This window comes from Gopherus evgoodei, chromosome 4, assembly GCF_007399415.2.
Source record: "Gopherus evgoodei ecotype Sinaloan lineage chromosome 4, rGopEvg1_v1.p, whole genome shotgun sequence".
Taxonomy (NCBI): domain Eukaryota; kingdom Metazoa; phylum Chordata; order Testudines; family Testudinidae; genus Gopherus; species Gopherus evgoodei.
Genome location: NC_044325.1, coordinates 83,955,105 through 83,972,780, shown reverse-complemented (window position 1 = coordinate 83,972,780; position 17,676 = coordinate 83,955,105). Strand labels below are relative to the sequence as shown.

The following is a 17,676-nucleotide window of genomic DNA, read 5'->3' as shown; positions in this document are numbered from 1 at the left end:
GAAAGATGAAACTCATTTGATCTGGAACTTCACTCCAAAAGGAAGAAAGAGACAGCTAGAGATCAGCTCTGTCTGAGTAAGAGCCAAAGAGGGGAACAATCCTGAACCCACCATCCAACCAGTACAGAGAGGTGTCACAGCGAGACAGAGGGAACGTGTCTGGAGAGAAGCGAATGTATTCAGAATAAACCTGAAGTCAATCAAGTACGGGATTTATTTTTTCTTTTATTAAAAAGATTTATTTTACATGAAGATGTAACTTGGCCTTTTGGGGGTATAGGTACCAGCTGTGGTACACAGTTGCTACTGATTCTTTACCATCTAAATCTCTCTTCACATCTTTTTTCGTTCTGCAGGGAAGACAAAGTCTAAGGGCTTGTCTACATCGGAAAGTTGCAGCGCTGGTGAGGGAGTTACAGCGCTGCAACTTTGAAGGTGTACACATCTGCAGGGCACCACCAGCGCTGCAACTCCCTGTTTGCAGCGCTGGCCGTACTCCCGTTTTGTCTCGGGTGTAGAGGATCCAGCGCTGGTGATCCAGCGCTGGTAATCCAATGTAGACAGTTACCAGCGCTTTTCTTGACCTCCGTGGAAGGAGGAAGCCTCTGGTAATCAAGCTGGTTTCCTTTCCCGGTTTGCTCTCTCGGTCCCGGAGCCACCCAGCAAACCGCAGGGAAGGAGACCTGCTTGCTCGGGGTTCCGGGACCGAGAGAGCAAACCGGGAAAGGAGACCAGCTTCGCCGCGGTTTGCTCTCGCGTTCCCGGAGCCACCCAGCAAACCGCAGGGAAGGAGACCTGCTTGCTCGGGGTTCCGGGACCGAGAGAGCAAACCGGGAACGCCGCGGTTTTGCTCTCTCGGTCCCGGAGCCACCCACCAAACCGCAGGGAAGGAGACCTGCTTGCTCGGGGTTCCGGGACCGAGAGAGCAAACCGGGAAAGGAAACCAGCTTCGCCGCGGTTTGCTCTCTCGGTCCCGGAACCCCGAGCAAGCAGGTCTCCTTCCCTGCGGTTTGCTGGGTGGCTCCGGGACCGAGAGAGCAAACCGCGGCGTTCCCGGTTTGCTCTCTCGGTCCCGGAACCCCGAGCAAGCAGGTCTCCTTCCCTGCGGTTTGCTGGGTGGCTCCGGGACCGAGAGAGCAAACCGCGGCGAAGCTGGTTTCCTTTCCCGGTTTGCTCTCTCGTCCCGGAACCCCCCTTGAAGCCGCCCAACAGCGCTGCAGTGTGGCCACATCTAACACCACTTGCAGCGCTGGTTGCTGTAAGTGTGGCCACTCTGCAGCGCTGGCCCTATACAGCTGTACTAATACAGCTGTAACAACCAGCGCTGCAAAATTTTAGATGTAGACATGGCCTAAGTCTATTAAACCCAACATGAGAGAGCAAACCCCACCCCCATTTTCTTTGCAGCCAGAAGGAGGAAATTACTTGCTACTAAAGATGTTCCACCCCAGTTACTTACAGTGAGGTGCTCAGACTAGTCATTTTACAAACAGTAATATGGAGGCAATCAGAAGGGAATGCACCGCAGCATAATTGCCCTATTTCAAAACATTATCCTATAAAACGATCTGTAGCCTAGCTGTGCCTCATTGAGAGGGAGAGAGAGACACACATACAGCATGCACCTCAGTACACACACCTTCAGGAGAGAAGCACTCTTGTTGTCTGGTAATGCTGGAAGCCAGCCTATCAGCTATCTTCAATCTTTTCGTCCCTAATCTCAGGGCAGGGAAACTGTGTTCGCTCCACTGGCTACTGCTATTTCCCATTACAACCCTTGCGATTAAGCCAGGCTCTGAGCCTTTAAATCCTTCTCTGAATGGGAGACCAGTTTTTGTTCAACAACATTAGTAAAATGCTTTTGGCACCAGAGCAAGTGCACATTGAAGCGTCTGCTTTTGGAAAGCCGTGTTATTACCTCCCCCACCCCAACAAGAAAAAAATCAAACCGTGTTTAAATATTGTTTGGTAGAAAAAGAGAGAGATTCCAGTCTGTAAGATATCAGAGCTCTTTTTGTAATACAGGAGAGTTCCTTTCCAGGTACAAATGGCAGGTGACATTCACATCCCAGGCATTCATTTGTTTGCTACTGCAGAGAGTTGGTCTCGGATCCTTCCCAGACCATCTAACATAGTGTCTAGGGTTTCTTTATTCAGCTCCACAGTCACTGCAGAGATCACAGGGTTATCCCCACGCAAGGCAGCATCTTCCTGAATCTGAAGTAGAAATGTGGTTTGAACTCACATGAACATCCACATACACAAACGCCCTCCCTCTCAAAGCCTCCATTCAAAATCAGAATTGATTGGAGATGGACTAAAAATTGCTGACGTGCATCACAATCTTCCCTCCTGAAGAACCACAGTGTGCTCCCCAAACTGTGTACATCACCAGTGAAATGTAGATTCCTCTGTTGGAGAAGGCAAGCAACCATCTGGCACAACAATAAGTAAAGGGGAAGTTCTGACTAAGGATACTAGGGCAAAACCCCATCTCGTATGAGAAGTGTCTATCTGCTACTCTTACTAGAAATCTCAATGGGCTCTTTAGAGTCCATACAGAGTACACAGCTACCAGATTTTTCTCTCCCAGCCTAATATCTCGTCCAGAAGAGACCGCCCATCCCAACTCACTTTAATGGCTCGTGAAGAATGAAAGGCTGAATAGACCCTCCTGGGATTTAAACTTGTATGTCTAGGGTAGCTGGCTATTTCCACCCCATCTCAGCTGATCAACATATCAGTGAGTGAGGTCTCTTCAAAGTCTACTGCGAGCCAAACACTACCCCCAGAATAATCTACTAAAGAGGGGGTGGGCTGAAGAGTGAATAACTGTCTTGGAGGAAGGGCCAGATGGCACCTTATGATTTGCTAGATTAGTGCTGTCAGAGAACTCAACTTGTCGTAGGGCCCAGCAAGCTGGCTCCTCGTAACAGCAGAGCCCTCTCGCATACTGCAAAGAGTCTGTCACAGTTTCCCCTCTAGACCTCATACACGGGGGCTCCAAGTATACTGCTCTCTTGCATTATTTCTGTTTGTGCCCATCTGGCAGCACAAGTAGCTTGTCACTGAACTCCTCTGTGCTGCCACAGAGAGTTCAGGTGCAAGAGAGTCAGTCACCTAGACACCATAATCCAGGGAAGCTTAGACTCCATCAGCATTACCTTCAACTGTAGCAGGCAGGTGGGGACTGCCATTCTGCCGATGCTGTCCGAGGACGTCTTGATGTCCACTCTCCAGTCCATATCAACCAGCCGAGGCAGGGAGACTGCAGGATTGAAAGTTACATGTTAGTTAAATTAATGACTTGGGGTTGTCCACATGCAGTACTCCCAGCCTTTGCTATGGGAGCCAGTGAACTGTTCCAGATCCACATTTCCATGCCAGCAAACTGCACTGAAACAAACCAAAGGCTTATAATTTCAACAGAGGCACTTGGCACCTTCTGGTTCCCAATCAGCCCTCTGCTCTGCACTACACATAAGCTGCAGGCAGCTGGACACCCCCTCCCATGGCAATGAAACAGCACACAAGGTTATCCCAGCACCACACGCAAGGGTGGTATTATGCAAAACAACCCTAGAAAGAGTGTAAAACAATTGGGGGAAGGGAGCAATAAGGTTCACTAACTCCCTTCTCCAAAGGCATCCCAGCATCCCTCTTTCCTTACTGAACTAGCTTGCTGTCTGCAGCATACAACCAGCATTTGAGTGTGCCCTGACTTGAGCCCTAGTGTCTCACGCCATGCTGCAGCCAAAGATAACTCATGTAGGAATGATCTGAAAACTAAGCAATGTAAAGTACATAATTTCCACTCCCATGCCTGCTAGCAAAGGAACTCCAGTGTATGTACAGGGAGACACCCACCTCCGTGTGCCTGGTCAATTCATTAAAAGCACTAAGACACTTCTACTTGATGGATGACTAATGGATCTCAGCCTGACCTTATTTCTATTGGACTAAATCGAATGAATTCAACAGCAATTCAATGCAATACTGATGTAGGTGTTTAAGAGGCCCGAAACACTATAAACCCTTCAAGAGAATGAGGCTCTTTGAACTTGGCTGACAGTTAAATTATTTGTATATCTGTACTCCACCTAGGAGAGCAAAGGGTTACATTGTCTCATCTGAGGGAGTGCCCACAGCCTAGCTGTGTCTTTTAAGGTTGCTAAGAGGTCAGAGGCTGTGCAAGCTTTAAAGCATCAATAATACAGCAAGTCTGCCAAGGCAGCAGGATGATCACATGACTCAACTTGTGTCCAAACTGGAAAAGCTACCGACATGTGAAAAGCCTTGGAAAATAACTAAAAGCTACATTCCAAAGCACAGCTGGGCGGGAAACTGTTTTCCCATTCCACAAAAATATAAATTAAAAAAAAAACATCATTTCCCATTCACCACGTGGAGGAAACCAAGATCTTTCAAGGAAAAGCAGAGAGAGACCCCAAAATAGCCAATTGGTCAGGGGACTCACCTGCAATGGGCGAGCCAAGTTCAAGCACTTATTCAGCCCAGTTTAGAGCCTGCTCTTGTCATCTGTCCCCAGGGGGCAGTGCGGCCTTGGTTGGCAAGCACTTGCCTTTGGAAGCCACTCCCAGGGCTGGTCTACACTACAGGGGAAAATCGATCTCAGATACGCAACTTCAGCTACGTGAATAACGTAGATGAAGTCGAAGTATCTAAGATCGAATTACTCACTGTCCTCACGGCACGGGAACGATGTCCGCGGCTCCCTATGTCAACTCCACAACTCCATTCAGGTTGGTGGAGTTCCAGAATCAATATAAGCGCGTTCGGGGATCAATATATCGCGTCTAGATGAGACGCGATATATCGATCCCCAAGCAATCGATTGCTACCCGCCGATACGGCGGGTAGTGAAGATGTAGCCCCAGTTATAGTCCAGTATTTGGAAGCATTCACAACACAATGTAAGATGCATCTGTTGGTCTTGTCTTTTAATTGGCAAGGGAGTCATTGCTGCAGCTTTGGAGGTCCAGGAAACTGTCCTAATCTTTATGGGCATGTAAATTGACCATTCATAATGTTTGTTGTTTCAATCATCGTATCTGCCCCTCTGCAATGTGCAGCAGATGCCTTATAAATAGCAATAGCATAATCCAACATTTCCCAGAAAATAATCTCTCTTTCCAACAGGATATTCCACCATGTTCAGCCGTTAGTACTGGGTTAAAATAAGGACCAGAAGCCCTAAAGCAGAGGTTCCTGAACATGGTCCGAGGGCCACCAGCAGTCAGCAGAGCCATTGCTGATAGGCCATGGAGAGCTGGTTGGGCACATGGCACTGGCTCACCTCATTTCCTAGATCACATTGCAATGTGAAAATGTGTGTGGAGAAGTATGGTTAGGACAATATTTAGTGTAAGCAATTGCTGTAATTGCTAGTCATGTGATACAACTGTGGAACAACCTCTCCCCACAATTTGTATTTTATCAAGATGTTTGAAAATCCCTTCCCTAATGATTCTCTTACTGCAGTGTTTTCCCAGAGTGTTCGGTGTGCTGTCCCCGGCCCCTACCCCATTGGGAGGGGCAAGGAGGGCCCATACTGGCCTCAAGTTGTTCTCTAGAGTGTCAGCTTTCTTTTGAAAGAAAACTCTTTAGTTATTAGGGTTTCAAAGAAAAGCTTTAAAAAAACAGTGTAGCAAGTGTAATCGATGCAGAGAAATCTGCTTGAGTTTGCAGAGAGCCTCTGAGGGCTGAACTGTCCAGGCACTTAAAAGTGGACTAATTCAGATGCCAGTGATGATGCTTTAAATGTCAGCATTGTTAACTGTTCACTAAACACCAAAGCCTGTGAGAAAGCAGAGGCACTGTATTATAAAGATGAATGCTATGTTTTCTATAACATGTGGGGGTAGGTGGGTCGGAGAGCAAGGACAGTTTGGGATGGCACTGAAGATATATACGCCACAATACGTAAGCCCTTGACAATCCATGGGAAGGTTGCAGAGTGGGGGCAACATTGCTTTCGCTTTCTGAAGGGGGGCTCAGTTTTCAAAGAAGTTTGGCAAACACCATTTTAGTATACTTCAGTTTTACATTTCAAGGTCTTGCTAATCCTCCTGGAAATATTAATATCCTTAAAATGCAACCTGCTACTTACTCTGACTTGATTGTGCTTCACTCCTCCACACGGAGCTGCGAAAAGGAAGAGAGAGAAAAAAAATATGATCAGGGCTTTAAAAGAGATTACAACAGCAGTGCAGAGCAGGGATAGTGAGCAGGGTGGCTCCTTTCTGAAGGACCAGTCAGAAAAAGTGGGTGGAGATATGAGATTACCCATAGCAGGTGGCAACTTCATTGTGGCAACTGGAAGAGTTGGTGGGGTGAAGAAACTAGAACAAAGGGGAAGGTTGGCCCGTGGTATTCAAGACAAAATTGCTTTGCCATCAGAAACTCGGTGCAATTTACTGATGACCTGTATATTTATCTTCAGGCTCCACAGCATAGCTTTAATCTTTACATTTTCTCCCTTGACTGTGAGACAGTCTGATAGGTGGTAAGGACAGGCCATTGGTGAAGGCACTAGTGACAGGTTCAATTCCCGGCTCTACCACATGCTTCCTTGGGCTAGTCACTTAGGCCCAGATCAAAAAGGGACTTAGGTGTTGCAATACCTTGTAGGTGCCAAGAAAATCATAGGAACAACACTGCAATCCACAAAGCCTGAGTTAGGTGCCCAGACTCCCTAGGGGACCATACAATGAACTGGGGGAAGATAGATGCCCTAGCACTAGATCCACAGAAGCCAGTGCATTACAACACAGCCTAGAAACTAGCTTATCCAAAGTTTAGGCCTAAAAGCCTGGCCAAAGTTGTAAGCCCACCATATTTTCCCTCACAAATCTACCATTCTATTGCAGAAAGTACCCTATTACATTACATCCCTCCCCGGTTCCCTGGTGCTCAATGACTATGGTAAAGGCTCACATCACTAACCCTTACAATGCTGAGGTGTTCCAGACTGCCAGTCATGTGAAGACTTGGAACGTCTAACACCCTCTTGCTTTACATCCAACTGAAAATCAAATGACAAGCACTTACACATTTTCCAAAATTATCTTGGTCAAGAGGTTTTTTAGACTCTGGTGGAAGTTCTCTGGGAAAAGCGAGAGAATTTCTTCCGCAGATGACAAGCCCCGATACACAATGTGCCTGGTGAGGTTGTGCAAAGAGCAGATCAGCTGCAGGAAAGGAACAGATAATGGAAAAGAAGCTGAAGTAATGAAGGGCATGCTACATGCTGCACAGGGAATGACTTAATGACTTCAATAACCAGATGGGGTGCAGGCCAGTGTACACGCATAGGCCCAGCTCCAGCAATCAGGTGCACGCTGGCAGGCCTGCATGGCGCCAACTGCAAAATCACCATCATAGAATTTCACTTTATGTAGGGAATGACAATGACATTGATACGTGCTGCTTACAATCCACTGTACTCCAACCCGCACTCTCCAAACATAGACAACTCGAGCTTCCTCTTAAGGATTCTAGGTCATGTTATCCAACTAAGTATTAAGCCCTTTACTAAGTACTACAATTATAACTACTGCCCCAGGGTTTTCAAAAACAGCCAGGGCCCGATCTTCAGTGCTGCTGCGCCTCTGAGGAGGCCTCTGACTTCAATCTAAGCTGGAAGCATTCAGCCCTTCTGAAAGTCAGGTCCTAATTGCTCATATTACTACTTTACAGAAGAAATTACATTTAAGGATGAACTATACATATGAAGTTTCAGAAACTGGAAATAGAATATACTTATTGGGTGACCTCATCCATCCCTCTGCTGATGAAGGGTTGCTTCCTATAGAATAGTCCTACCTATATTTTATACTGCTTGTGCAGCCTTGGGAAAATTGAATATCAATGAGACTTGAACTTCTAACTCACTTTAGCACTTTTGAATATTTTAACCCTAGATCTTGAAAAAACTTAAGCCGGTTAGCATGATTTAGGCCCCAATCTTGCATGGTATTCTATAGGACACAAGTGTCTGTGCCAGCTGATCCCAATGTAGGACTGGGGTTTTACCCATAGGCAGCAATTCAGTTTGAACAGAGCAAGTTTTAAAGCCATATTTTCACTCAACTCACAGAATGAAACACAATTTATTAAAAACCTTGGCTAGGTAAATGGAGTAGGAAAAAAAACCTGTTTGGATTGTACCCAGTGCTTTCTTGACTTACTGCATGAAATAAATTGGAGTGGCTTTTAGAGGCATTTAATGTTTGTTCTTACACTGCTACAATTGCTTAATTATATTTAAGCACTTTAGACCTTTAAGGGGCTTTGCTAACATTGGCTGATTCATGAGCCCTGCTGTATATAGAATTTGCATCCATTTTGAGTGTACTTGTTAAGCAGAATTTCCCATTTTGTGCTCTAGTATCTGTGAAGACGTTCTGTCCTCACAGGCCAACACAGAGCCCCAATGGAGATCTGAGCCAGCCCGACTGTAGCATTGAGGACTTTGTACTGCCTCATTAGCCATCACAGTGAAAGCAGATTATTAACTACCTACTTTTAGTTTCAAAATCTGCTTCTCACCAGTGTTTGGCTGCTTGTGAAGAGAGAAGTCAGAGGGAAAAGCACCTCTTACATGCAGACCCTGTCAATAAGTCTGTACTATGCTTGATGAAGTGTTGTTGTGTAACTCACACACCTTCTGGGTGTGGTGTTTTGTCCTATCTAGTGGCACTGAGACCACTTAGAGAAATAAAATGAGTCTGCTCTACAGCATTAGCTAACAGTCAGTTGGCTTTTAGCTCATACAGTAAAGGCTCATGCTTTAAGCTCCAGAGATCCCCAGTTCAATCCCACCTGCTGACGACCAGGGTCTGTTGGTGTTACAATTGTACTCTTACTTGAGCTGCTTCCTCTGATGTCACAGACAGATTGGAACGGGTGCTGTCAATCAATTTGCTTGAGCCTCTTGTTGAGCTAGAAAAGCAGTCTTGGCACAGTTGTCTAACTACATCTTTTGAGGAAGCCTGGAAAATAATGAGTGCGGGATTCAGAAACCATTGTTTATATGCAGAGAAATGTAAGTACTTCTACAGTGTTTTACAACTGCAAAGCACTGAACTAATAACTACTTGGTCTTCAAAACTCCCCTGTGCAACAGGTTAGCATTATATTAATCGTGTAGACAGAGAAACTGAAACAAAGAGGTGAAGTGACTTGCCTGAGGCCACACAGGGAGCTGGTGGCAAGAGCAGAATTGGAATTTAGGAGCACCAGGGTCCCAATCCTGTGTTCAGATCATACTGTATTGCTGAATTATTTGTGTGTGTTTTCAAATCTCAAATCTCTCTCCACCCCCCCCTTTTTTTAAATCCTTAAAAGAGCAACAAATTAAATCAGTCCTACAGATTCTGTTACAATGCTACTTAACCACACCAACCACAAAAAAAATACTGCTTGAAAGGATGGGAAGGGGTAGTCATTTATTAATACAGAAGCTTTCATTTTACATTCTTCTGGTTCTGTCATTATGAGGCAATAGGGCTTGTAGAGCTCATTTATGTCCACGGAATTGATCCACCATGGGGAGACAGCATTTTTTGAATGCATCACCAATTTAAAACCTCATCTCCCTTGTCTCCAAAATTTGCATACATGACTACATGCAGTTCATCTTCCAAAGTGCACCACTGTCGAGCCCAGGAAGAGAAACACCATTTACGGCAGCAGCTGAATGAGCTCAAACACTTTTCATTGTTTCTTTTTATTAGTCACATTTAGCTAGCATATTTCTTCCCAAACTGCTTTACAAACTCTGTCCAGGGATAAGTGAAATGCAGCCAGGTCTTGGGCAGAATTCAGCAGCTGTTTAACAGTATAGGGATTTTAAAAAGCAAACATCATGCTAACTTAGTACATTTGTGTCTCTTTTTTTTTTTTTTTACCTTCAATAAGATCTGCAGAGCTGCAAACTGCTCTTCTGTCACTGCAGCCATCTTTACTCTTTCATGTGACTCTATCATATGACTGCAGACACTAGCAATCGCAAACGCTCAGTTTAAGTCATATGATTAGCGCTTCTGTTGCCTTGCATTCTGGAAGTTGTAGTTCTAGGTGCAGCCTGGTGATTATTTTCATATGAAGCCATTTAAAAATGTAATAGATTAAACAAATAGTTCCTGGCATGGTTTTTTAAAAAATATCTTGCTGAAGCACTGATACTTCAAACACTTAGGCATACGTGTAACTTTACTTACATTAATCAGTCCTAGAGAAGTCACTGGGACTGCTCACATGAGTAAAATTACTCATGTATTTGCAGAACTGAGGCCTAGCTTTGTAAAGGGGCACTGTCAATTTAAATTTGGCTCAAGGTTTGACAGTTGTAGAAACAAGCCATTGTAAAGCCCAACACCAACAAAAATATTTCCACAAATTTAAAAACAAAAGGCAAAACCTCCAACAAAAGCAGTTGTTTAAGTAAATAAACATTCCCCTGCTGAGTGTCACACCCAAATATTAGAGCACTAAAAACTTAAAACAGAAGAATTCTAAATAACCAAAAGTCAGAGGAACTTAACTGATTCTCATTGTCCATTTTGCACAGAGACTGTTTTCTGCTTGTTTCCTTGGCAGATCCTGTACCTTTCTCTAAAACTACACTACTGTATGTGATTGCAAAGGTCCCTGAGCTAAAGCTCTGTATAGGAGTTTGTACTTGCTCTGTGTCCTTCATTCAAGAATCTCAAAGCGGTATATAAATATTAACTTTCTGTAAGCACTGTAGCACCCCTGGGAGATATGTGAGGTGCACTGGCCCTTTGTGTTGTTTTTATTACTGTAACCAATTTACAGCTAAGTAATCCTACTTAGATTGTAAGCACTGTCTTTTTGTTCTGTGTTCATACAGCACCTCGCACAATGGGGTTCGGGTCCATGACTAGGGCTCCTAGGCACTATGGTAATACATGTAATAATAAATAATAGTAATATTAATAAATATAGGGGCAGGAAAGATGATTTGCTTCTGGTCACATAGTGAGCTAGTGGCCCTGTTGGGAATGGGCTGATGCACTGGGGGCTAAGAACACTTGTGCACAGGGGCTCGGGAAGGACTCAGAAGTTTTCCCACAATATGCCATGAACTAATTCCTAAAGTGGCTCAATTTAGTGAGGCGCTAAGGCCCCTGGAATATGTCCCTCAAAAATCCTAGTGCTGAGCCTGTAAAATCACAGGTACATGAGTCTGAGTTGTGTGAAACTCTGCAGTGGAACTGCTTGGAGGCGAGTCGGCTCTGTGTGCATATCAGCCACCATCTGGGTATACTCTGCAATGTAGACATACCCTAAGACCTAATAGTCCTGATTTCCAGTCCTCTGATCTAATCACTCACCTACACTCCCTCCCAAAGCTCCAAGTATCTTCTCTATAGTGGATGCATAGCCTGGAGAAAGATGATCTAAGGGTTTGATCCTGGGAGGTGCTGAGTGCCCATTATCTTCAGCTGCTGAAGGCAAAGGGTTTACCATTGTATTACTGCAACGGTATGGGCCTTTATTCTAGGATACTGTTATATTTTCTCCTGAGAAGGGAAATTTAAACAAATCCTCTTTCAGTGAGAGAAACAGTCTCCTTTTGTCCTGTGTAATTCACCGCACATCAAGTATCTTGCATTTTGCACAATCCCAGGACTTTCCCCATCCCCATATCTCTGCCACACCACTGGCACCTCAATTTTATTTTGCACTGCTCCTCTGCAAATGAAAGAATAAATTGAAAGTGTAAATGTGCAACTGTTATTTGCAGCATGATGGAAACTGCTTGGCGAGGGGAAAGGGCTTCTGCTCGCAGAAGAACTGATTTCACTTTCACATGCTGGGAACCCTTCAAGGGCAGAAGAATCTGAAGGGAGAGGAGTTTATTTTCTATCATTTTTCATGAGCAATCGGAAATGAGACTCTGGGGGGAGCTATTTCAGGGTATGAGTTTACCAACTGTGGCCTCTTGAAATTAATGAGTATGATTGAGCAGCTTAGAGAGGCACAATATGTTTGTGCTGCTGTTACCATTAAGTTAACCCAGTATAGGTAGTATAATATGTAAAGCTGCCTTACAGATTCATCCCAATGGAGGCCCCTATCTGGAATACTGACATGCTGTTGTGTAGGATGGAATGGGAGACAGACATGACCTTATTGTTCAGCCAAGTAGTCCCATTACACAGCCCAATCCATAGATCTACCCTGATCAACAAGGGAACACAACCTGTAATCAGATTAGCGGAACTGCCGCATCAGCTTTCCTTCCCCCAGGTGATATCCTTGAGCTATTCTGGGAAAAAGTCTGGCCCTGGGGTTGCCAGGTATCTGTTTTTTGACGGGAACACTGACCGGGCCATTAAAAGTCCAGTTGGCACAGGGCTGGCAGGTTCCCTATCTGGATCTGCCCGGCTCCCCGGAAGTGGCAACATGTCCCTCGGCTCCTAGGTGGAGGGACGGCCACAGGGAGCTATGTGTGCCGTCCTTGCCCCACTTCGAGTGCCAGCTTCGCTGCTCCCATTGGCTGTGAGGACGGCACCTGCGGCGGAGGCAGCATGCAGAGCTGCCTGGATGTGCCTCTGCCTAGGAGCAGAGGGACATGACGCCGCCTGTGGGGAGCCTCCTGAGGTGAGTTCTGTCCTGAGCCCACACCCCAAAGCCCTGACCCACTTGTCTAAGGAGTGAATTACACAAAGCTTCCTGCTAGTTGGACAACAGAAGGAGAGGTGGAGAGATGGAAAAGAGGGGTTTAGATGACTATCATGGGCATCAAGGAGTCTGTGGCAAGAGAGAACATTTACTTGTGAGTCACATATTCGGAACAAAGATATCACCTGCCAGTAAACACAGCTGAATTGTATTGCATTCACGCTCCAACTGCTACTATGCACACACCTCCAACTGTCATCATTTACTCACTGTAGGAACCTTCTAATGATGGGGAAACAATGACATGTCTGAGTTAATATAAAAATGGAATTAGCGGATAGCTCAGAAATGATCAAAAGCTGATAATGGTGCTCAGAAAATATGCTGTATTTGGGGTGAGTGGTCTTTTTTTATTTGTTTTTCCCCTCTCTTTCTTGGAAGCCCCAAGGAACAAGAGGCCAGAACCAGATTTTCCCATGTAACAGTTGGAGCAGAAACATGTTTAAACCATTGTGTCTCATCATTTTGCAGAAGGATGATCCAGTGGTTGGGATGTTAGCCTGGGACTTTGGAGCCTTTGGGAGCAGGGATTCCCTCTCTTCCACTGACTTCCTCTGGGATCTTGGGCAAGTCCTGTAGCTTCTCGGCGCCTCAGTTCCCCATCTGTGCAATGTGGATGATAGCACTTCTCTACCTGCCAGCGGGAATTGTGAGGCTAAATCAATGAATGATTGCTAGACTCTCTGATATTATGGTAATAAGCTTTAGATAGATTCTGTAAACTGGTGCTTCCTGAATTCAAGACCTCCTCAGAGAGTGTGGAACTTCTGTATTGCATTTCCTTGTGTCCCCTACATGGTGAATCCCCTGTGCTGTAATGAGTTCTGTTTGAGCTCCTTATTGACATCAGTGGGGTTTCATGTGGGCATAGAGGTCCACTGATAAGTTTATTGGTCTGGGCCTAGATAAGTGTAAGCAGAGGCATGGGGTAGCAACTATTAACTTTCATGGTGGAGTTTTCTGGTGAGAACTGGAAGGTTGTTCTTCATTAGACCTTTCACTTAACTATCACAGCAGGTACAGTTAGATACTGCCTAATACACAAGTCTGCAACCTTTCAGAAGTGCTGTGCCGAGTCTTCATGTATTCACTCTAATTTAAGGTTTCGTGTGCCAGTCATATATTTTAACGTTTTTAGAAGGTCTCTTTGTGTAAGTCTTTAATATATAACTCAACTATTGTTGTATGTAAAGTAAATGTTTTTAAAATGTTTCAGAAGCTTCATTTAAAATTAAATTAAAATGCAAAGCCCCCTGGACTGGTGGCCAGGACCAGGGCAGTGTGAGTGCCACTGAAAATGAGCTCGGGTGCCGCCTTCGGCACATGTGCCATAGGTTGCCTACCCCTGGCCTAATATCTTATCAGGCTGGGCCACATTTAATATGTGAGCATAATATTTGTGCTCATATGGACCCCAGTGAAGTCAAAATATCCTGTAGTTATTAGTGCAATATGGGTAAGGGCATGTGCCAGCTAACATCCACCTTGCTCTCAGGGTTTATGTATCCTGCTCTCAGCTGGACCATGAAGGAATTAAGCCTTTCCATTGGGGCGGAGGGAGAACAGCTCAACAGGTAGGGAAGACTGCCTCTTGCAAAGGAAAAAAAATGGGATTTGTGCCCCTTTTTGCTTCTTCATAATGGAAGAACGAGGCCTGAAAGCATGTTGTAAAAAACCCAACAAACCAAAACCAAACCATCCCTTCAAGAAACGAAAAATCTAAACAAACCAACCTTTCGCATCGCGTTTATTCATCATAAAGAAGCAAAACACAAAGGACCAAATCTAGTTTTAAAAAATTTCAGGGCAGCCACCTTTAACCTTTGTCAGGTTCTGGAGAGAAGCCCATAGCTGTGGCTTGGTTTAGAAGGTGCAGCTGACAGCTGGACCTCAGCAAGAGAAACTCATAAGACATTAAGGGTTTGGTTGGGAGACTCCAGGGAAGGAGTTAAGCTCCTGTGTACTCTGGGGGCCTGTGTTTGGAAGCAGTGGTCTCTTCTTTATATACTTTTTGCTGCAAGGCAGGCCTATGCTATTGAGCTACATCCTGCTTGTGTGTTTAATTTCCCTGTTGCTTTGGAAAAATGACCCCCCGAAGAACTGGGTTTTGTCTTAAAGAGAAAGAGACATCTTAGTTTATGCTGCTTTCATATTGCTTCCTTCTTTTAAAGGGTGAACATTTTGTTTGCAATAAATGGTGTGACACAGGCAGGCAAAATTGTAGAAAAGACATGTTTGTTGGTGGCCAGCTTATACTGCTGAGTTCAGGTGTCATGCCAAAATGGATCCTTCTTGAAACCTAGCCATCTTTCTCTAGTCCCACTTATCTTTTGACACTGGGCAGCCTGTCTTACAAACCCATTTTGAAAACACGGTCTAGTGTGTGTAAGGGTGTGCCTGCCTTGGGGAAGAGCTTTTGGTAGACTGTGCATAGGCCAGAGACAACAGATCTAGTAAAGGGAGGATGAATTTCAGCTTCTCTGTGTCCTGGTCCTGACTCGGTAGGCTCTCATTAAAAGTTAGCTTTTAACAAAACCTGATTTCTCTGTTTGTTTCACATAAGTGGCCACATGAGCAGTCATCCAGCCTCTCCAGAGACTACAACAGCCCTCTGCGGCTATGGACATAGTCTTAGCAGCCCTGGAAGGCAGCACACATAAGTAGCATGAGACCAAGATGTGAGCAGCTTTAAGACTGTTAACATGTAGAGGAGCATCTCCATTCAACTTTAAATATTATCAAAAAGTACCTCAGCTATTCCCTAGACAGAGAGTAAAGACAGAAGTCAGGGTCCTGGCACCTGACTAACAAAAGCTACTGCTAGAACTGTGTATGTTCTCACTGATCTCACCAGTGATGACCAATGTACATATCGGGAAGCAAATATAAGTTTATAGCAGCAGATTTTCCATTCAAAGAACAGAAGCAAAACATTGCTTGCAAAATGGACTGAGAGGAAAATTGCTAAAGGAAGAAACAGAATGTCAAAATTGATTAGTCAATGTGAGTCTTTTCTAGGATTCTGAAAGAATTTGACTTGAGTAGCAAATGTAGCTGGTTTATTTAAAAGTTTATTACAGATAATAATTATAAGTTTTGGGAAACCAAAATAGCAATCTCAACAAGAACATTTATAGCAGGTATCAGAAGGGTAGCCATGTTAATCTGGATTTGTAAAAGCAGCAAAGAATCCTGTGGCACCTTATAGACTAACAGACGTATTGGAGCATGAGCTTTTGTGGGTGAATACCCACTTATAGCTGGGTTTCTCAAACAGGGGTCACCGCTTGCGTAGGGGAAGCCCCTGACAGGCCGGACCGATGTGTTTACCTGCCCCATCCGCAGGTCTGGCTGATCGTGGCTCCCACTGGCCGCGGATTGCTGCTCCGGCCCAATGGGAGCTGCTTGAAGCAGCATCTGCCATTGGCCTGGAGCAGCTATCCGCGGCCAGTGGGAGCAGCGATTCGCATCATTCGCGGACAACGGGAGCTGCAATCGACTGGACCTGCGGACGAGGCAGGTAAACACACCGGCACAGCCCACCAGGGGCTTTCTCTACACAAGCGGTGACCCCTGTTTGAGAAACCCTGATTTATAGGATCCTAATCAGTCTCTAGGTCACAAGTCTGAGTGCTCTCTGCCTGCTTCTTAGTCGCACTCAAGCATATTAAACATAGGCCAGTATGCAATATAAAGATGCACCCCAGCCCCCAATTCTGCAATGATGGCAGATATTAGTGGGTCTCCAAGTGGACCCAATGATCCACCCGGCAGAGATCATTGCAGGATTGGGGCTCTAGTGTGTAATTTATCTTGCATTCAAACACATACCTTTCTCCAATGCTTTTAAAATGATAGTGATTTTTTTAAGTTGACAGTTCTGTTGAAAACGCAGCACAGGTGAGTTACCTAAATATCAAATGATATTCTTCTTTATTTGTATTGCTCTTGTGCCAAGGATTCCCAATCATGAACCAGAGCCCCATGGTGCTAGGTGCTGTACAAACACAGAACAAAAAGACAGCTCCTACCACAAGGAGCTTACAGCCTACACACTTTAACTGAAGATAAAATTCACCAGAAAAGATAACAATAATGGGTTTTGCTATTATCTCCTAATATGCAAGTAAGAAAACCAGTCAGCGTGTAAGGTGAGTTTGCAAAAAATGATTGTTTGTTAATCACTGGTAATCACTGGGCCAGATCCTCAGCTGGTATAAACTGACACAGTTTGTCAATGGAGGTATGCTGATGTTCGTAAGATGAGAGTGTGTCACAGCGTGTTTGGGGCTGTACAAATGAAGAGATGGTTCTGGCCCTGAGGAGGTTATAATAAAAAACCTGATCGTTCTTCGATTCAGGAGTTCCAGGATTGGGCTTTTCTGTTGGTGCAATAGATAGAGCATCAAACTGCGAGTCACCTGAGTTGGGTTCTGTTCGCAGCCTGACCATAGACTGACTGTGTGATGTAAGGCACAAACTCTGCTTCAGATTCCTAGTATGTAATAGGAGGAAAATACTGCTTCTGCTTATTCACCTTTGTGCAGCACTCCCTGTAGTATCTACAGCTGGAAAGCCCAATACAAGTGCTAGGTATTATTGCTGTTTATAATGAAATAAACTGTAAAGAATGTAAAAATATTGAAAAGCAATACAAATAAGACTACTTGACAGTTGCCTTTGAATGTGTATTGATTTTAAGATCCTTGTGGGCATGAAAACAAGGCTTTTGCATTTAGCATCTTGACACAGAATTCTGGTTATTGTAATGCAGACTCATTGATTGGTGTTGAATGATTCAGGAAAGCTTCCCTATTGATTACTATTGCTGACAGATAATTCTTGCCTTGAGGACTTGTCTACATGAGACTTCACCCTCTCAAAAAAAAAATTTCCCACAGTTGTTGTTATTGGTGCAGCTCCACCGATTATTGCAATGGT

At 44.7% G+C, this 17,676-nt stretch overlaps 2 protein-coding genes across 2 annotated transcripts in view; one reads left to right on the top strand and one right to left on the bottom strand.

Annotated features, from left to right (window-relative positions):
- The window catches only part of LDLRAD3 (low density lipoprotein receptor class A domain containing 3), a 267,822-nt gene that overhangs the window by 234,407 nt on the left and 15,739 nt on the right, over positions 1-17,676 (top strand). The window lies entirely within an intron of this gene.
- COMMD9 (COMM domain containing 9) lies at positions 1,992-10,010 on the bottom strand. Its single transcript, XM_030560034.1, has 6 exons — positions 9,933-10,010; positions 8,889-9,014; positions 7,072-7,211; positions 6,131-6,165; positions 3,165-3,268; positions 1,992-2,217 (listed from the first exon to the last, which is right to left on the bottom strand). Exons 1-6 carry the CDS (start codon positions 10,008-10,010, stop codon positions 2,077-2,079), a joined length of 624 nt encoding a protein of 207 aa, XP_030415894.1. The 3' UTR covers positions 1,992-2,076.

Excerpts from the sequence above, each read along its gene's own strand:
- COMMD9 (XM_030560034.1), bottom strand. The coding sequence starts at position 10,010 with ATGATAGAGTCACATGAAAGAGTAAAGATGGCTGCAGTGACAGAAGAG. Across the intron at positions 7,212-8,888 it reads CATCAGAGGAAGCAGCTCAA|CTGATCTGCTCTTTGCACAA; the intron begins GTAAGAGTACAA and ends CCTTTCCTGCAG. Across the intron at positions 3,269-6,130 it reads TGAAGCACAATCAAGTCAGA|TCTCCCTGCCTCGGCTGGTT; the intron begins GTAAGTAGCAGG and ends TCAATCCTGCAG.